The sequence below is a fragment of the Camelina sativa genome, chromosome 3 (genome assembly GCF_000633955.1).
Source record: "Camelina sativa cultivar DH55 chromosome 3, Cs, whole genome shotgun sequence".
NCBI classification, from domain to species: domain Eukaryota; kingdom Viridiplantae; phylum Streptophyta; class Magnoliopsida; order Brassicales; family Brassicaceae; genus Camelina; species Camelina sativa.
Genome location: NC_025687.1, coordinates 7,418,317 through 7,439,393, shown reverse-complemented (window position 1 = coordinate 7,439,393; position 21,077 = coordinate 7,418,317). Strand labels below are relative to the sequence as shown.

General features: G+C 31.5%; 3 protein-coding genes and 2 long non-coding RNA genes across 5 annotated transcripts; 3 read left to right on the top strand and 2 right to left on the bottom strand.

The window, feature by feature from the left end:
- LOC109131049 lies at positions 838-1,383 on the top strand. The gene has a single exon (XM_019241526.1). It carries the CDS (start codon positions 1,018-1,020, stop codon positions 1,279-1,281), a length of 264 nt encoding a protein of 87 aa, XP_019097071.1. The 5' UTR covers positions 838-1,017; the 3' UTR covers positions 1,282-1,383.
- On the top strand, positions 3,368-4,277 carry LOC104775692 (auxin-responsive protein SAUR41-like). The gene has a single exon (XM_010499635.2). The coding sequence runs from the start codon at positions 3,512-3,514 to the stop codon at positions 4,100-4,102; it is 591 nt and encodes a 196-aa protein (XP_010497937.1). The 5' UTR covers positions 3,368-3,511; the 3' UTR covers positions 4,103-4,277.
- On the bottom strand, positions 5,151-6,221 carry LOC104775675. The gene is made up of 3 exons (XR_766040.2): positions 5,954-6,221; positions 5,588-5,692; positions 5,151-5,415 (listed from the first exon to the last, which is right to left on the bottom strand). It is a non-coding gene; the product is annotated as an uncharacterized LOC104775675 (long non-coding RNA).
- Positions 6,265-7,826, top strand: LOC104775684. The gene is made up of 2 exons (XR_766044.2): positions 6,265-6,809; positions 7,342-7,826. It is a non-coding gene; the product is annotated as an uncharacterized LOC104775684 (long non-coding RNA).
- On the bottom strand, positions 11,703-12,944 carry LOC104775662. The gene is made up of 2 exons (XM_010499618.2): positions 12,562-12,944; positions 11,703-12,402 (listed from the first exon to the last, which is right to left on the bottom strand). The coding sequence occupies exons 1-2, from the start codon at positions 12,787-12,789 to the stop codon at positions 11,905-11,907; spliced, it is 726 nt and encodes a 241-aa protein (XP_010497920.1). The 5' UTR covers positions 12,790-12,944; the 3' UTR covers positions 11,703-11,904.

Sequence of the window (21,077 nt, the reverse complement as noted above, 5' to 3'; positions counted from 1 at the left end):
CCCCCCCCCCCTTAACGTCCCCTTCTACGCCGGAGATAAGGTTAGATATTGAACCCTAAATTTTGGAGATGACCAACCCCCGAGAAGATAGATTAGGGTTTTCAGCTCTGAAATTGTCCGATTGCCTCTACTTGTTTGTTGTTGCAGAAGACAAAACGCCTTTACAGTTGTCATTTTCTCATTGGCTATATATCTTTTTCTCGTCTCTATTTTGAATTTTAAGAAAACCACTTTTTCATTACTTTTCCCTCCAACGTAAGAAAAAAAAACAACAACAATTTTATATTTCTCACAGTTGTGTTTACAAAAATACTAAAAATCAAGAAAATAAAATTGTGAGTGCATTTTTGGTCCTACATTTCAAAAAGACAAATAATGACGTGAAATCGCATTTAATTTTATGTGGTTTTAAAATATTATACATATTGGCCTGTTGGGTAATATAAATAATTAAATACTCAAAAGTTATTAGAATTGCAATAATAAAGGCTTCAGCAATTTTGTAGTTATGAAGATGAGATGTCACATCTAATGCAGTTGAGCAGAAGAAAATACCAGACACGTATTGAAATGCATATCAATTTCGTATCTTAATCTGAGTATGTTAAAATTTCCTTAAATGTATGAACACATATCCGGTTTTTTCCGGTTTGCATTAATTATTTGGACGATTTAATCCATCCTAATCTCCTATGCGTCGGTTGTATCGCCCGGTATACCATCGAAAACCGGACTATACAGTACTACCAAATCGATGAGAGGGACAAGTATCGGCTTTGAGCATTTATTGCATTGTTTGTTCGGTACAGAGTGGGTCTCGTCGAGTATGTCTGATTGTCTGTGTGCGTATAGATAGAGATACACGCGTCCATGCGATTTACATACACAAAAATCACACACACGTATACGGTATACTGTTATATATACACACATCTCGACGCAAAGAAAGAAAAAAACATCGATATCGTCTTCTGAGACTTCTGAGACTTCTTTCTTTAGCTAACACGAAAAAAAAGGATGTATTGTCTTCAAGTTGCAGCTTATCACTTGTTCTTCAACGCATCTCAGATATGTTATCTTCTTGCCCTGGTTATTTTTGTCTTTCTCAGATTCTTCGATGTGTTCCAAAATATCTCAGCAGTGAATCAAGTCGGCGAGCTCGGAGCGACGTCGTTTTTAAGGTTTGCCGATAAACAACAAGCTAAGGGAGATTTTAATGTAACATTCTCTGGTGTTTTCTTTGCATCTGCAATCAAAGATATTGCTGGTATAGTTTTGTAGTTAATTTTCTGTTGTTTATGTACTTATCGTTATAATTAATCATAATTAGTAACGATGTTAAAAGCAAACGTTCCAGTCTTATCACGATCATAAGTTCCTTTACTTAATTCTTTCATTTTTTTTTTTTAAACTAATTAAACCTTGATTGGGTTAGACCGGAACTTATAGAACAGTTATTTATATAAGTGGTATTGTTATTGTCTGGTTTGGTATCAAGCAACGAGCGTTCGTAGTAGGAGAAAGAAAATGTTTTATTCGGTTTGATATCATGAGTTCGTGACAGTTAATAGTACTGTAGTATTAATTAGTCTACGGCAGTCAGATAAAAAGAAATGAATGCCAACCAATCAAGGACTCTGAATAAGACAGTCTTACCAAGCTCGATCCTATATATATAGACCCGTTTAAAAATAAGTTAAACTTTTTCCTTTTCATATATACCCCAAAAAGTAGCCGCAAATTATCGATTCGTAATCACCAACTTAATTATGTTTATTTTCCTCTTCAAATATTTCTATTTTTAGATTATTTGTTAATCTTAAACTTACATTTATAGTTTCGTTAATCGTATGTAAATACAGTTAATTGTATTTATAATTATAGACTATATAGTTAAATAATACACACAAATGAATTATGTCCGATAAAAAAATAATGGACCTTCATCATTTGCAAAGGCCCAAGCTGAACCTCAATTATATTGGGCCGAACCTCATTTATCTTATTTAAGATATATTTTGTTTTCATCACGTCAGGTATAAGATATTAATGACATTATAAAAATAAATCAATTAATCTGTAAACTAATGTATAAAGAAAAAATAAGAAGGGTCCGTACTGAGGGTAAGAGAGAAAAAAAGGACAGGCAGAGAGTTGGTGGGTCACACTCTGTATGAATGACCGTACAACCAAACCCACCTGCCACTCTTTTAATACCTTTATTTACACGTCATTTAACCCAAAAAATGTTTCTTTATTTTGATTTTATTTTTGATACTACTCCTCTTTATAATAATAATAAACATAACTTTTGAATTGAATATTTGAACCCATCCATTTTCTAGGAATATCACTTATAACTACATACGTATATATGGAAACTGTTGAAAATTCGTACCGGAGAACTTGATAGAAATCCCGTTTCAGTTTGTTTTTTTCTGTAAAACATGCCGTTTAGTTTATGTAACATTTTAATTTATAAATAAATAACAAAATCGTAAATTTCCAAAACGCTATGGGACAAGAGTGTCGTGAACAACTTGTCTAGTGACTCCGAACTTTGTCGATGTTTTATGTTTATGCCTCGATGTCTTTTATTTACATACTTTGTCACTATTTGAGGTTTTTTTTTTTTTTGTGTGACAAGTAAATTATACATTTGTGAGACATGCGAATGACGTTTAGCAGACAAGAAGTACTTATTTAAATGAACCAAAAAATGTATTTGTATTGTTGAGAAACTTATAAATCTTGTCGGGCAGATCACGAAGAATAGAAATAAACATAAAACAAATCATACTGTATACGTTTTTAAGAATATCACTAAACAAATAAATAAAGTTATCATGGAAACAAATTCATTATAATGAAAACGAAGAGCCGGCTTAATATGATTTTACTTGTAGTACTATTCTGTTTGACTTCTTGGTCTTCGTGTAATCTTAAAGAATGTTGAACTTTAAATTAGCCGCAGATATTTCATCCAACCATCTGTAATCTATTGACCAATTTTACTTACAGAAACAAACAAAAAACTCAGAATATTTTATTTATTATATGAATCAACTCTACTGAACCACCAACCACACAAAATAAGGTTTTTCAAAACATTTCCTGTTTCTTTCATCTTTGACCTTAATGATGTAAGAACAACTTGTTAATCATACTCTATTCTGATTTTAATCAAAATCGCGGACTATTTCGATTGATTGGTTTAAACTCCACTAGCTCCATTTATATAAATTTATATATTATTAGGTAATATTAATACACACCACGGAAAATAAAATAATAACAAAAATGTTTAATAGAGAATTAGAGATAGGGCTATCATCAACTCATCACTATGTTAATGGCAAAGTAAGTAGGTCAAATTTATTTCAGTTGATAATTTTATAAGTCCATTAACAATACGATTTTTGTTTTACGCAGAATTGTACTCCCTATTTTTAATTTGTAAGCTAAAATAAAAGTAAATTTCTCGGATGTTGTACCTGGCAAGTACTTGCTTATGTACCCTCTCCTCTATGTTCTCGACATAATCTTTACATGTCTTGTCTCTCTCTCTATATATATTACTACTAGCAACCTCTTTCTCACTCTCTCTCTCGTTTTGAAATTTATCTCTCATTATACTTTAAAACGCCGGAGTCAAATGAAGCATCTCATCCGCCGCCTCTCTAGAGTCGCCGACTCATCTTCCGAGTTCTCCATCCGCCGTTCAGCTTCCTCCTTCCGTAACCGCCGCGGTCACCACCGTATCCACGCGCCGCCTCCGTGGTCGATATGTCCGACGAGAGGAGTCAACTCCGTCCCCGCCGGTCACGTACCTGTCTACGTTGGGGAAGAGATGGAGAGGTTCGTTGTGAGCGCAGAGCTTATGAACCATCCGGTCTTCGTCGGTTTGCTTAACCGGTCAGCTCAAGAATACGGCTACGCTCAGAAAGGAGTTCTTCATATCCCTTGCCACGTCATCGTGTTTGAGCGCGTGGTGGAGACGCTCCGGTTGGGAGGATTCGAGGACTCCGGTGAGAATATTCAGGATCTCGTCGCTTCTTTGCTTGCCGGTGATGATGAGTTGATACTTGAAACTACAGAGTAGCTAGCTTTTGAACATGAATAATCCAAATTCGGCGATTTGATATTTTCTCTGTTTTTTTTTTCAAGTTTCCGTTTTCTATATCTCGATTTTGTAAATATATATACTTTGCTCACTTTAATCTTTGTTTTAGCCGATCAAGAATCATAATATGAGTATGATATAATCTGAAAATGCAGAAATTGAAACGTCTTTGGGGGGGTTTTGGCCGCCAATATAAAAAGCGTAAAATAACAACAGAGAAGACGAAAGAAACGTGCGTCCCACACGTTACATGTACCGTTTGGTTTATGAATCAGATTAGCTCAATTTCGGAATTGCACGTTTTGGTTATACAAGTCATAAGTGTGCTACCAAGAAACGTACGAGTTGGTACATTTATGGATTTCGACCACCGCAAACTTAGGACTACATTCGATTTGAACTATGTAACAAACAATAGAGCTTACAGGAAAAAAAAATGGGAATCTGAACAGTTGATTTGTTTCATTAGTTTAATACTAGTGATCAAGTGATACATACTACTACGAAGGATATGTTCTGCATCCACCACAAACGGAAAAAACGAAGCACCGGGTTAGTTTCGTCATTTTCAAATAAAGTATGGAGTTGTGTGCACCGTACGGATCCATCAGATAAAACGTCCAAGGATCCATTTGATATTTAAATATATAAAGATATACTACTATATATATAATTAATATATCTTTATATAATTGCACAGTCGACATGCACTCTGTTTTTTTGGCGTATACTTTTTATAGCTTTTGTAAAATAAAATTATACAGAAATTATAGAGGTTATTAGTTGCATATAAGCAAGTGTATATTAAGTTTAGGTCAAACTTTTTTACTTTCATTTACAGGTTTCAATTTTGTTTCTCCTTTCTATATAACCTAACCTTAAGACCATCTTTATCGGTAAACAACTAAGAATCCATGAAACCAATTTTTTTCTACTAAATTTTGGATTTGTCAATGTTTAGAAACTAATGGGGAGTTATTAAGAAAAACTTTCTCCAATGGTAGAACATATGAGGGATTCTTAAGAATTCTTTTTGAAGAGCTCATATTCACATCAAAAACTTGTCAAATGCAAAACATAGATTCATTGACAAAAAACAGAGATTCAAAACAGAGATTCATGACTATAAGCAAAGAGATTCAAAACAAGCAGTCAAATCCACTTTACACATTCCATCAAGCATTTGGGAGCAGATGCTTGATAAACACATTCATGACAGAGATTTTGTATCTTGTCTCCTTCAAGATGCCTCAAGTTTCCTTTCTTCACGCTTACTCACCAAAATATGCAGCCTGCAAATGAAAGAAGAAGAACTCAAAGTCTTTACTAACTCTGTTTTGCCAATTTACTCAACACAAAGCTTTCACAGAGAAGTCAAAGTTAAACTCAAAGCTATCAAAATGGGAGCAGATGAATTTGCAGAGGCAAAACAAAAACATCATGATGTGTAAGTAAGGGAAGTACCTTTGGTTCGAAGAAGACAACGAGATATGGATCACAGATGCAAGACAACAACAATCCCTTTGCTTCATTAGTTAGTGAATGGCTATATCACATTCACTACCAAAGCTAAAATTGAAGACAACCACAATCAAATTGAAGTTACAGGACAAGAACACAAACTCTCTCTAAACATTACCATACATGTCTTTAAATTACACAAACCATAACATTGCGAATTATCAGAAACCCTCAAATTCATATTAAATCCAATCTAATTTTACCAATTCTCGAGATTACTCAATGACCCTTTTGTTCAATGACATAAACTAAGCAATCAAAACTCTAAATTTAACCAATAGAAGCAGAAAACAAGGATAAATAACAAACCGTTCAAGAAACTGGACTGATCAGACAAATCAAGGAGGTTGGACCGAATTTGGTTGGATTGAAAAGGAGCAATTCGAGTTCTCAGTAAAGATGCGTTTTTAACCGCAAAACAGAACATTGAAGGAGAAACGGAGAATTAGGGAATTTGATTAGGGTTTATAAGAATCTGGCTAAAGCAGCTTGATTCTACTCAGATTCTCAATAAGAAAGAGTCGATACAGAGAGTTGAGAAAGAGAGAAAGCGTCGTCGCGAAAGAGAGAGAGAGGAGGAAAAGAAAAAAGCAAAACAGATAATTTTTTTCTTACCCAGTAAATATCGAACACGTCACTGCCTCTTAGGGGCTCTTAAACCCTTTTGTTAAGAAGTTCATCTTAGAAGTTGGACTAAGAAGTCCCAGTAAACATGTTCTAAGGGCATCTTTATCGGGACCTCTTAGTATAAATTCTTAGGTTTAATCTGAATAAAATTAAATCAAAATTAGGTATATTATTAAGAAGAGCTTCTTAAATAGGAAGTTTAAGAGTCCATAACAGACGTCGACGTGTTCAGTAATTGTTGGGTGATGCGTTTAATATAAAAGGAATTATTTTCTTCTCTTCTTCTTCTTCGTTCCGTCTCTCTTCTCTCTCTTTCTTGAAGGCTCCGACAACGAAAGCAAACCCAGAAAGTACAATCCGTCGAACTGAGAGGAGATATGAGACGGAAATTTATCTCTCGTCGTCGTGTTAATCATCTCCACCGACGCTGACACCATCAACGATTTCAGTTCATCAAATCAGAACCATGTCGGTTCACCAAATCGGAGATTCAAGTGGCCAAAATTGGACAGTTTGGTTCAATGATGCTCTGGTCTCGGTAAGAGTATCTAAAAATCTCTCTAATTTCATTTGTAATTGAGATTTTATGTTAGCAAAATTAGATTTCAAGGAATTGGAAATTGATGTTAGCAAAATTAGGGTTCTATGATGTTAGGCAGAGTGGGAATTGGGAATTGATCTGTTTGTTTGAATAATTTGTTTGAGTGACAGATTGTTTCGTTTTTTATCCCTAATTTGAGGTTTTTTTTTGTGTTTTGTTCTGTTCCTCCTGTTCAGTGATTGTAATGAATAGGTTTGTCGTTTGTGTTCTGTTCTGTTCTTGTTCAATGTTTGTAATGAATAGGTTTGCCGTTTGTGTTATGCTGTAATATCTTCTTAGCAATCAGTCTTAATGTTATTGTTTCACTGTCTTCTTGGAACCAAAGTACTTTGTTGATTGATTGTCCATTTTCGGTGTCTTGTACCGAGTAAATGCAAACATGTGCAACCATAATTTGATTTATTTCTCTGTTTTGAATTACTTTGTTGATTGATTGTCCATTTTCGTTGTCTACTGTTTTCATTTTCAGGCTGCATATATTGATGAATCTGTGAGATGCAAATTTCGACTGCATAAATGACAAGTTTTGAGAGTGTGTATTAAGTTAACTTGAGAGTCAAAATATTTTATACATATGAGTGATTTTCAAACTTTCAGTTTTAAGAACTCCACCATTGGAGTATGTTTTTTTAAAAAACATTCATGAGTTTCTTAGAATTTGATTTAGCTATATTTCTATCATAAATATGGTTAAAACTCCATGTGAAGTTCTTAACCGTTAAAGATGGTCTAATAAGGCTATCTGACACCGAAAGTTCTAAATTAATAATGTACATATCACTACATTAATTGAGTGGATAATCCACTAGTACTACTTATTAGAGCAAATTCTCATATAATTGTGTATCTTGATAAATCATTGTCAACAAAATTAAAAATTCTTTTGTTTTACTATATATTAGTATATTTGCATTGTAATTTTTATATATTGACAAAAAGTTTTACAACGTGGTAGCTATGATAACGGTTGATCGTTAATCGTTTGTATATACTACAGGTGGTCCAGTCGAAGACCTTCGACCAAAATTACAAAAAACAAAAACAAAATTATTTGTAATATAACCAACAAAAAGAAAACATGATATATACAAATATATATGGTTTTCTTTGTGTGTGTTTAATATAATTATTCAAGATAAAAACGATTACGATATGCATTTGTATACATGTCTACAATTATATGAAGGAAATAAAATAGAAGCATTGTATCTTCAAAATTGTAATAGCCAAAACCAAAGCTCGTACAAACAATTAAAGCTATGAAAATACATTACTGTTACAATGATTCATGGAGACACTACAAAAAAAGGTCAGTTTGTATCATTTATTTTGAATATTTGCATTACTTATAAATGATGCAAAAGAATTTTTCATCGTTTATTTAAATGATATAAAATGGGGTGATGCAAATAATTGACATCGTTTCATTAGTAACTGATGCAATTATCTATAATATTTGCATCGGTTGTTTTAAATGATGTTAATTTTGTGTCAATTACAAAATATGATGCTAGTATTTGGTAAATATAAAGAACAGTTTAGAAAATGGATTATAGTATATAGCATTATCGGTTATAAATTATCATGTATCTGTTAATGTATATATATATATACATATATCTGTAATAATGTTTTCGAGATGAATGGTACGGTGTTGAACTATTTACTCCGGATTATTGAGATCTACAAAATAAAAAGAAGTAGCACGACTAGTGATGTGGCTGTCAATGATTTGCTTAAAAGCCTTTAAAGGTTGATTTGGCAAATCTAAGGCACATGTGTGCTAGTTCATTTAACAGCTAACTAGTTCGCATAAAGTAAAATAAGGTACATAAATAAAACAACAAAGTACAGTGTGAGTTTGCAGCAGGCAACTTAAATCCGTACACCAACTTTTGTACTATATGGTTACACTTATTAAAAATTTAAAACACTAACTTCTCTATATATGTTTTTTTTCCTTTTTTTTTTAGGTGAAATTTTTCGATAAATTTATAGCCGAGACCATGTTTGCTTTAATTTCTTCTACTTATGATCACTCGAACTAAAGGTATTAGAAATTAGTATAATATTTAGAGGGTTTTAGAGAAACACATCAAGAATCAGTTAGTGTCTCTATGTAATATGTATACTTACTAGAGAAATACTACTAATGATGTATATCATACGTATATATACGTGTAAGTAACTGAGTATTTATAATACCTGTATAAATTGACATACCGATAAGAAAAAAATGTTATGCTTATTTTCTCTGTAGTCTCATTGAATCATCAGTAACAACAACAGAGAAGTGTAATTTAGAAGAAACTTTTAAACTGAGCTCACACAAATTAACATCGTATTGGGCCTGAGCTAGTTATAGTAATGTTAACTTCTAGATGGGCCTAAATTACTATGTAAGCTAAATTTTTAAAAAGATCTGTAAGCTAACTTAGTGAAATCCAAGAACAGTAACGTCATTATCCTTCTTAAACATAGTGGTATTAAGAGAAGGCTGAGGAGTTATTAAAGACGGAGAGAGTGGAGACTACAGAATCGTTACGGGCTGACAAATAATGTGAAAACAAAAAAAAAAGGAATCTGAGAAAATGAAGCAATTTTGGATACAAAAATGCTTGAGGTACACTATCAAAAATTGCATAATTAGGGAAGTTGAATTTTCGCTGTTTCCACGACCCTTATATTTAATAACGATCGACGTGCATATAATGACATTTGAATATTACTCCATCTATCCTAAAGATTGATGTTTGAGAGTTTTTATACAAAACAGAAAACAACTATTATTAAGTTTAAATACAATATTATTTTTCAACTAAAAAATATTATATATTTATAGACCAATAACTATTCAGATTTTTAAATTTTTTTAATGATTATTTCTTGAAATTTATAAAAATTTAATATTAATTAACTAAAAATAGTATAACATCAATCTTTGTGGGATATGTGGGATATGAAAAAACCTCATAACATAATCTTTAAGGGACAACAGAATATTATTTACAATCAGAAATGGTATTTCTCTCCTTTTTGGGATTGCCTTTGAAGCAATACTAAGTGCCAGCATAATTTAATGTAAGATGGTGACTCGAAGATTTTAGACTTTTCCTTAAAGATTTTTTTGTGTGAAAAATTAACTCAAAAATGTTATGTTTTTAAGAGCATTAACTGTTATTTATTAGTAAAGGTCGCCATCCAATTAACTGATTTTGTTTTCACTAGCATGAATTTCTCGATAATTTATGCCCAAAAATATACAATACTACTCTACCAAAAAGTTCATCTATGCCTCCGAATAGAAACATGCGGAAGTGCGATGCAGTTTTATTGTTTGAATAATAACAAAACTTATATATAGAGATATTTTTGTTATTTATATCACTATTCGGAACTTCTATTTTGGATATGAGTTATCAAATTAATTTATAATAAGAATCGTTTATATCATCTATATACGTGTTATTCACAAAATAAATAATTTTGCATATAGTAAAAAATAAGAAAATATGCAATTTTTTTTGTTTGTATTGAATGCATGCTATTAATCTGTGTTTGGACATGATGAACGGTAGACTTTATTACTCCCTCTTTTTCTTCTTTACTTTGTCATTTTAGAGATTTACACACAAATTAAAAAATTATATCAATGTTCTATTATACTCTTGTTTGACTATTAGAATCCTAAAGGATTTAATTTTTTATTTATTAATAAGAGCAAATGAGATAGTTTTCTACTAAAAGTGGTATTGAAAAACGAAAACGACAATTAAACTAAAACAAAAAAATTAGGTTTAGAATGACAAGTATTTCAAAACGGAGGGAGTATGTATATTAAATTTGTTGCCAATAATCTGTAGTTTTAAATGTTTATTTAATCCAAATAATGTTGTGATATAAAATCATGTATTGACACTTAAACTAAAGTTTGTAACAGTAGACTCATAAATACACTAGAGCTTTCAATAACTTGATAAAGACAAATACCAACCAAAGCGTATAGCATACCGTACTCCATCAGGAACGTTTTTAATGAAAAAGTTATTCTACGATGTTAATTTAGGTCCTACTTATTAATGTATACATCTATTATACTTTTGTAATTAATTTTATCAATATATATATATATATATAAATATATTATTTTTTCAATTAAATTATGTCTAGAACATACAATTTTATATTTTTATTTCTGTCTTAATGCACTAAAAAATAAATTAAAACTGAAACCCGGTACAAATTAAATCGGACTGATATTTTTACATATAAGTAGAGTAGTAGTACTGTAGTAGTATGTATATGCGTGAGCGTGAACTGATGAACAATAACATGCATCGTTGCCCTATGGAAGTGAAGTTTTTTTTTTTTTTTTTTGGTATCAACGTTAAGTTATGAAAGTGAAGTTACGTCAGCAAAACTTTAATGACTAGTTTTTCCCACTTAAATGCATATTTATTCGTCAGTTTTTTATTTTTATGTATTTACAGACTTTACAGTCTATGCCTGGCAGTAAATGCGTCATACTTGCCACTTATTCACTTAACTAATTAAGTGTCATGTAACTTATGTATATGTGACTTCTACTGAAATTTCGAAACAGAGAGTATATATAATAATAAAGTAACTTACAAATTTCTTCAACTAATTTCGAACTAAACCGTGACTTTGAGTAGACTAAGAGAAGCACTGGGTTGCGGAATAACTAGGAGTAGTTGAAAGTTAAATGTAATTAAAACTATTGACCATATAATTGTACTCATCCATTAGACTTAAAACTTTTTTTTTTTTGTTACCTCTTTGGTCTTTACTTTAGACTTTCAGAGTATCTTTTTAAAATAAGATAAAAATATTTTATCAGAAAATCCAATACAGAACAATATAGACAAAAAAAAAAAACAACCCTCATATCTTCCTATTTTCGCATTCAATTTCTTTCCAATGAAACCCTCTGATTAATCTATCATTTACAGAAATCGAACCTAAAAAATAAGAACCATTCAATTGTTATCCCACCCATGAGTTTTTTTTTTCAAATCGATATGTTGAGATCAATCTTAGGCTTCTTCATGGCAGGCAAAGGAACAAACGAGTGACACCTCGGGCATTTCGGATTGTTCTTGGCTACCAAAACGTACGATAAGCACTCTGGACACCCAGCCGCCACCTGAGACGCCGCGTCCGAAGCGTTTTGATCGCAAACGCTGTCTTCTTCTGGCGATTGGCGTTTTTTTACATTATTCTCCACCCGCTCCAAAGCCGATTTCACTTTGTCGAGCGTGCAAACACTCGATAGATACGAGAGAGACGGAGGAGGAGGAGGAGGAGGAGGAGGAGAGAGAGAAGAAGGGACTAGCTTCAGTTCGAGGCTTGCGTCGTCGTTGTTTTCGTCGAAGAGGCTTAACAATGGTTTCGCCGTAGATTTACCGGGGGTCGGCGGGAAATTTAAATCTTGAAACCTCGGAACTGTCTGGTGAGTCGATGAAGACGAGCTTGTTCGATTGCATTGTTGCAGATAAACTTTCCCTGACTGTTCAAAAAATTCACAATGTTAGCAACCCACCTGAAAAAAATCGTTTCTTTTTCGAAACAGAGACACTCTGTGTTTCGTTCTGTTTCATACTTTTTAAAGATTTTCTCGGGAAAACAAAATAATCACAAGAAGGAAGAGAAAAAATGGAGAGGAAACCTTTAAGTCGAGACGTTTTTCCCAACCGTTAGGGACATGGAGGTCAAGGTCAAGCTCCAGGGACTTATCCTCTCCTCCTTCTCCTCGTCCCCCACAACTGCTGCCTCCGAGGAGATCGCGTGTCATGAGGGTAACCGTTGATCTCGTTCCGATGGAATCTTTTGCCGCCGTTCGATCGTCTTTGTACCTACTCAGTATCCGTACGAGAGAGCTCACGTCAGCAGTCATACCAGAAAAGCAGAGAAAGTGTGAGAGAGAGCAAAGCAAAGAGAGAGAGAGAGAGAGAGAGAGAGAGAGAGAGAGAGAGAGAGAGAGGGAGGTCAGTAATGGGGTCTCTCTGGTTAGGCAGAGAGAGTTATATAGATGGGGCCAAATTATTAAGAAACAAAAAAAGAGTCTCATGTGTGTAATGAGAGGACGGTTATAGTAAATTTATAGCCAATTGATTTTGTTTCATTTATTCTACAAAATTCTATGATAGTAATTTTAATATTCAGTATTTGCATGCAAAAATTTATTAATGTTGTACTACCGTTAAAGATTAATTTCATGTTAATTTTTGTATTCTAACTATGAGATTGTTTTTTTGCAGTTGTAGAATCATTTCATTTTTTTTTTTCAAATCCTACATTTAGAAAAATTGGGGATTGAAACCATTCATGCCTTAGTGGGGTCTAGGGAAGGCTAGGTAGAAACCATCAAAGTATCAAGCCCATAATGCTATATTGCTGTTTGCCATTTCAAAGGTTGTATAGTTCAGTACTTTATAGATCAAACTCTCTCTTTTCTTGTTATTTCATCTATAAATTCAAACTTTACATTACAAGTTCTTGTTAAAAAAAAATTACTTAGAACTTTATTTTGCCAAAAGGCAAAGAAAAATGTGTGGATGGAGGAATTCAAGGAGGAAGCAGACACGAAGTGTAATAAATGCGAAGAAAGAAAATTAAAACAAAAAAACGCATTAAATGCATCGAAACTACAAGTAGATTCAGCTTCTCTATTCAATTAAATTACATATTTTGCCCCTCCTAACTCTTCTCTACGTACACTTGTAATCATGTTTTCAAAACGTTTTTATGGAATACTTTCAAACTTCCAATTAATTACGCATTGATGAATTACGTATTTAATGCAGTTCGTCCTCTTTTGTATTGGGCACGTCAAAGATATTTAAATGAAGTAGGTATTGGTGGTACGAATGTTATATTTTGAGTAATCCATCATTAGTATAGTCATGAAATTTTATTATTGAAACGATTACAATTTAGATTACAACATAAGCCGGCGGAAAAACGTGATATCTCCGGAGTCTAAAGTCGGCAGAAAAAACAAGATCTTTCTGGAGTCTAAAGCCCTATATAAGGGAAGCTAACAACTGTAAATACAAGGCTAATACAGAGATAGAAGGAAAAACCCATAACAGAAACATACCAAAACGAAAACCTCACGAAGAAGGATTATACGAAGTCCAACAAGGAATGCTACCTTCAAGAGATCCTTTGCTTGTACAAATCAAACATGTCCTCGGCCAACCTTCGAAAATCCATTTCTCCTCTAAGAAACTGCCTAAAAGTATCAGGACTCCTATGCTAATCTTCATAATCTGCAAAGACAGAACCACTCATAGTTCTTCACACTTTCTTCCGGATACGGCGACGTCGTATACAAGGCGACTTTTTTGCACCTAGATAGAAGCAAAACCCATAGGACCAGATCTCGATCAGATCTGAAAAGCAAAGACAATGAACGAACAATCCACACTCGGTACCACCAATCACAACTAAGGACAACAGAAGATCGAACCAGAATGAACCAAAAGAGAACTCTTAAGGACACAAAAGAATTTGTAGGCCTGATAATCACCACAACGAGGATTTGTTTGTTCATCAACAAGCATAAAACTCTATATTGCCTATATTTATAAATCTTGAATTTTCGAAATCTTATTATAACCAAAGGTTTCAAATTAGACATACATCACTAATATATTCATTTAGTCCCTGATAATATCAACCTTCCCTACCTATATTCTTTTTGTTGTTGGATACCTATATTCAACTATGGTGAAATGGTGTTAAAGTACAATGAAATAGTTTTATAAAGATATATATTCATTAGAATAGACTAACTTTTTAAAAATTAAGGAAATATACCATTTTGTTATATTTAAGTAGAAATTAAAATTAACGCTTACAAAAGTAAGATTGATGATTTCGAGTTTAGGGTTTTGATTTTTTTTCATGAATTCTTGTTACAAATTCTTTTTTTTCGATAAGATTTATTATAGATTTCATGTGACATCTCTATTCGAGTTTTTTTTTTTTAAAAAAAAAAACTTGAACATCTTATTCTTTGGAGTTAAAGATTTCGGGTGTACTTTTATTATAAATTATTTATATTTTCTTTTAGTTTTAATAAACTATCTTCATAAGTATCATTTGATATATATACGTTAATTTAGAAAAAGAATAAAAATTTAGTAACCGTTGTAAGGGGTAGAAAAAAAAACTTTACATTGTTGTGTTGTCTTTTTAAAATCTAGAAAGTTATCATTTATGTGTTTTCATCTATGATAAACATATATAATTTTAAATTATACTTTAATACTCTTTCCAGTTCATAAAAAGTAACGTTTTGGAGTTTTGTTTTTATTCTACAAAAAAACGTTTTACTTTTAATGTGATCTTTTTAAATAAATTACTAATTTATTTTTAACTTGAAAGCTACTTTTTATTTAATTTAAATCATTAACTTGTGTTCTTTGAATTTGTATGAAATGTACCAAAACTATATATTGCGAAATGGAAGAAATAATAATTTATACTACTATTTTTAGTTATATTTTGACACCAACGCAAGCTACTAAATTGTTATTCAAATTTATAGAGAAAGGTTAGATTATTACACGAGCTCGTGCCCATGTATGACGTGGTTTGCCGTCGGAGGTGTCAACGAACTTTTCCGCTCATCCAACTAATCCAAATTATCGAACTTTGATTTAAGTTTTTTTTAAACCGTTATTTTGTTTGACACAGTAATTAGGCACGTATCATTTGTATTCCATATGTAGGTTAATAAAAGTACTCCTTAAATATGTACTAGCTAGTGTATTTGCTTTCTCTTCTCTTCTTCTTCTTTTTTTTTTTTTTTTTTTTTTTTTTTTTTTTTTTTTTTTTTTTTTTTTTTTTTTTTTTTTNTTAATGACGGTCCTTTTTTACGTTGGTAGAAACAACACATAGGTCTATATACTGCCATTTATGATAAAAGGAAAATAACGAAATCGAAGTGCTAATTACTCTGCCACCAAATGCATAAGTATATGGGCTATTTGCGATTTCATCAAAATAAAACTACAAAAAAAAAAGCGTATGTATATTAGTGGGACAACTAGTTAAATGGAGTTTCTAGGGGAAAAGAGGAAAGTGCATGCATTGAAGAGCTTTAAATAATAACGTTGAAAACGTTACGATAAATCTGAATTTTCTTTTTTTCTTTAATACAAGTAAAAGGTGAGGAAGTGATGATGCTCACGGACGATATTCTCACGACACCAGCACAAATTAAAAGCTCTTTAATTTTCAACATACACACAGAGACTGTTCAAACTACATGCACGTACCTTTCCTTTTACTAGTATTAATTCTAGCAGTATCCGTTTTCCTCAAGAAGGGACCTTATATAGATGCACACTATAGGTGCTTGATTTTTCAATATATTACGCATGTTACAAATATTGAGGGCTTCTAATTATCTTTTTTTTTTTTTTTAAATGAGTAATATTCATTTGGAGTAGTTGGTTGGAACAAATAAAGTATTTCACCAAATAACTTATAAATTAATTTAGTCCCTTTTTTTCCTAGCAGAAATCAATTTATGGAAGGTACTCCTAACTAAGACGGCTAGCCCTAAATGTATATAGTAGGAATTAAATTGGACATATATTTATTAATTGTAGCGAGAATGGTCTTGGGATTTGAATGCATTTTAATGCGAGACCGGTAAGGGGTTTTAATACGAAAATTTAATGGCATTCACCTTTTATATGCTATGATAATATTTTAAGAAAGTTAACTCTAATTGTTTAAAAAATGCATCTGAAAACCTTAAATTCCGAGGCCATAAAGGAAGTTGCAGCAGTCTGAGATCAGATTTTACACCACCACCAACTAACTTTTTCAATATTTATTTGTTATATTTGCTTGCAATGCACAATAAGTTGCTAGCAGTCTGTGGCCAAATGTACAATTAAGAATGTCTTAAACCTTTAAAGTTATCAAACAAAAGGAAAAAGATACTATACTATAGAAAATACTTGTCTCATCAACTTAACAGAGTACTAAATGTTTAAAGGTTGTTAAACAGGAATTAATAACTGATAAAGATAGCTATGTTTTTGTAAAATTGTTTAGACAGGTGTTAGTCTTATTATATTTTTTAATATCAAATATTGTGAACCAGGGATAACGTAAAAGAACCAGGAGTATTATTCATATATTAGTTTTTCATGTACTAGTATATAAGAGATTAATCAAAAGTAGTATATAAATGATTAATCAGTACTGCTTGTATTATTATTTATCACAAATCACAACCGTCAGTCGAATTCAGCGTCGGCACCACTATTAATTAACATCGCCTGAAACCACTTATAGTTCTCGAGGGCCGGGTTTAGAGTTGGCCAGCACACGATACAGCAGAAAGATTACTAAAAGGCCCATACAGCAAGCATATCTTAAGCCCATATAGTATACATATATAGACTACGGAAAACGTCATTGTATTCAGCAAATGTTCTTCTTTTTTTTTCTCCAAAAAAACATAGACAAGTGGTTTTCTTTTACATTACACCATATTTAAATAATAATGACAAAGCATTTATCTGTTTCAGTGGGTGCAAATTTTTATTAAATTATTACTTATATAAATATTTATTTAACCCGCACAACGTGTGTTTTTATTATATTGAGATAGTACTATTTAATGCGTCAAATATTAATAAATTAATTTACAAAAGTGCCAAACAAAAATAGATTTAAACTCAAAACAACAATTTTAGATTTTTTAATAACCTTATACCAATACTCTTTTGCTACAATAGCCACTTTACATTTGTAAGTAACTTAATGTATTTGATATTATAATTCAAAATATATACCACTAATAAAATTGTTTGATTCCAAATGTTAGCTAGAGCTATATAAATGTGTTAGTTTCAAAAAATTAGTTAACAAGATTATAACAAAAGATAGTAGCAAATTCATGGATACTTCTTAAGTAAACGGTGCGTCATGCACACGTAATGTTAACGTCCCCCTTTTTCTTAATCACCATGTACTTAATCTATGCATTTTTGAATTAATTATATAAAAAATTTTGATTCCTCAGTTTGGACCTTACGAGTGATTAGTTAGGTAGTCATGACTCATGAAAAAATCATCACTATTAAGTAAATTTTTCTACCAACTAACTCCTATAACTTAAAATATTTATTTATATATCTTCCAAGATTATGTTCCCCTATTGGGATTACTTTATAATTGTTCCATCATTTTGTGTTCAAGTTATAGAAGATCTTCATGTGATGATTAGGTAATTTTAATCATCTTCATCATGTACTATATTTTTGCTCAATCATGTATAATTAACTAAGGAAGATATGACACAAAATGTAATTATAAATTTATATTTTCTTAAGAGATCCCGAATTAATCACTTGCTAGATGTATAATATGTACTAGGTTTTACTCCGTGGTACACCAAAAGTCTATTATTTTGTTGATATAATACTGTAATAGTTTTGTGGTGTTTGTAGTCGATGGTGAATTACATCTATATATATAATGTTAATGGTTGTATATAGGTTTTGTATAAACTCTTGATTTGCAATTTGAAAATATATATTTTATGATTTGGTTAGTTATAATTTAGGAATTAATGATATGTCATATTCTTATTTTGATTCTCAATAGATATTATTGGATTAATAGTGTACATTTAAAGCTAATAAAAACTTAGCAAATATGTAATCGTTTATTAAACGCAAATAAATTATTGTTAAGATAGATTATCATTACATATTTATTGTTGAGTTGTAAGTTGTCATTTATAAACTCAGAAAATCCAAAACATGAAAATGCACATCCATTACAACCAACTACAGTTTTGTGTAACTTGTAATTTATATATATTTCTTAAATATTTTAAAATTATAAGAATGAATGCGACGTGCCAAAATATATCAAACAATGCGTGCATGCATTCTTTGCGTATTATTAAAATTTCAAATTGTCTATAAATTATCATTTAAATTAGATTGTAGTTGGTTTCTGATGTGAACACACACTTTTAACTTGTTCTATTAGACTATTGTCAAAAAACAAAGTCAGTAAATATGATTTCGACGTTGAATGTCTTACTGAGTTATCTATGCGTTTCTGAAAATTTTATGGCACATATATAGGGCAACAAAATATATATATCTCCTATTTTCGCATAAAAAAAAACCTATTTTATCAGGCAAAGAAAATCTTGTTTAACTGCTACCACCGACGTATGAACGTTAATTAGTGTCTCACCAAACGAATCCATCCTCTTTACATTAATAAACACATAATTTTATAGACAAAAAACAGTACTATCTCACCAAACTAGAACATCCTCTATATATGCAGTACTTTTAAATTATCAACTGTAGTATTTAATTTAATCAATGTTGTAGAAATAAAAATAATAAAAAAACTGACGTTGCGATCAATAGAGAAAAATATAGTTGGTGCATGCGTGCATCCAATATATCTAATCTCCCCCATATAAACAGTGATCAGACAACAATTGAAAAATGAATGAATAGTTAGCTGAAGTATGAAAAATCAGACTACCCATTTTCTTAAAAATATTTAAGCCCACCAGGCCACCACTATTCCAAAACTCAGTTGACATAGAATTCATTGGTGTACCACAATTTTACAATGTCGTAGTGTACCCTTTTGCGGTAAGAGATTGCCTTAGAAACCATTTTCATTATTATAAAAACGTTCGAGATTCCTTGTTGCTGGTTAGCGGTACTATACTGAAAGCGAACGCGGATTAGTGAGTCACACCTTACTATACGATTAATTTCGTTTTGCTTTTGGTATTTTATTCCTTAAGAAAACGGGCGGCCGAACAAAATCGAAGACTAGAAAAAGAGGCATGCCAATAGCAACACGTGTGCTTTTGTCATGCAAATTCCAGTTTATTTTTTCGTCATCGATTGGGATATTTCAACTTTCTTTCACTTTTTTTCAACCTCGTTTACTAAAACCTTTATTTATATCCGATGGCATGCACCTAATTGGTTCGAAGTTAAAATAACAATTTTCGTAAGTTGTTCACCAAACAAAAGAAACCTATATAATAACTTTATTAAAGATGCATGCACTATAAATCTATAATGCTGTTTTCGTAAAAATAATACTATTTATAACTTCGTCACAAACTAAAGACAAATTATTGGATTACAGGATTGATCCATCAACATTAATTAAGTTTTTGGTTAAATAAATTAAGTTTAAAGACAAAATTATACAGGTACAGGACATGCATGATGCATGTGAGAACAAAACCTGTTGTCGTTGTTTCTGGTAATTGAGTTATAAATTTATGTAGCGAAAATAACATCGATGTCAATTATTCTACACATAATTTATAATGTAAGCATGAGTTCGATCGTCATATCTTGTTTGGTATTGATCCTACTAATATAGATCATCCTATTAAATAGAAGGTCAATTGCTTAAACTCAACTCCCTATATATGGGAGGTACCGAGGTGAAAACAAACTGTGATCGATTCGGTTATGATTCTATAGATGGATGAACGTAAGTAAAATTTATTAGTAGTGTCATTGTATCTTTAGAATTTAGGTTAATATATTATATATGGCCAAAAACTTTGAGTGTAAAATTAAAGTTGATCAAGTAGTCAAAGAAAAAAAAAAGTTAAAGTAGGCAAAAATGTACAAGTCAACACCGATTAACAATAGATATAAATGTTATAGTTTTTGGTTAACAATATGAGTAGGAAATACTTGATTCAGTGAGAGAGATGTAAACTGAAGAAAAAGAAAGAAGAAAGAGATAAAACGTCAGAAAATGTTATGTCTGTATAAAGTAAAGGGAAGGTAATTTGATCATTGTATTCAAAGAAAACAAAAAAGAACACCCATGTTAAAGGGTTATAATTACGAGATAAGAAGTTTAGGACCATGCCTAGCTATTTTTCTAAAATATATCTCCTATTTACAACTTTTCTTAACTGTTCTTAAATTAGCATGATTTGATATGTATATGTAATATGTGGTTGTAGAATTTTATTTATTCTCCACGATTCTTAAACCCTAACCAGCCAAACTCATTTTTGAAATATATATCATAATATGAGAAGATGGCATGCAGTCGTAAGGTATATAATATCCTTACGTCTTGTTTGGTACATTAATAACTTAAAGTACGAAGAATAAACATTTACAAGTC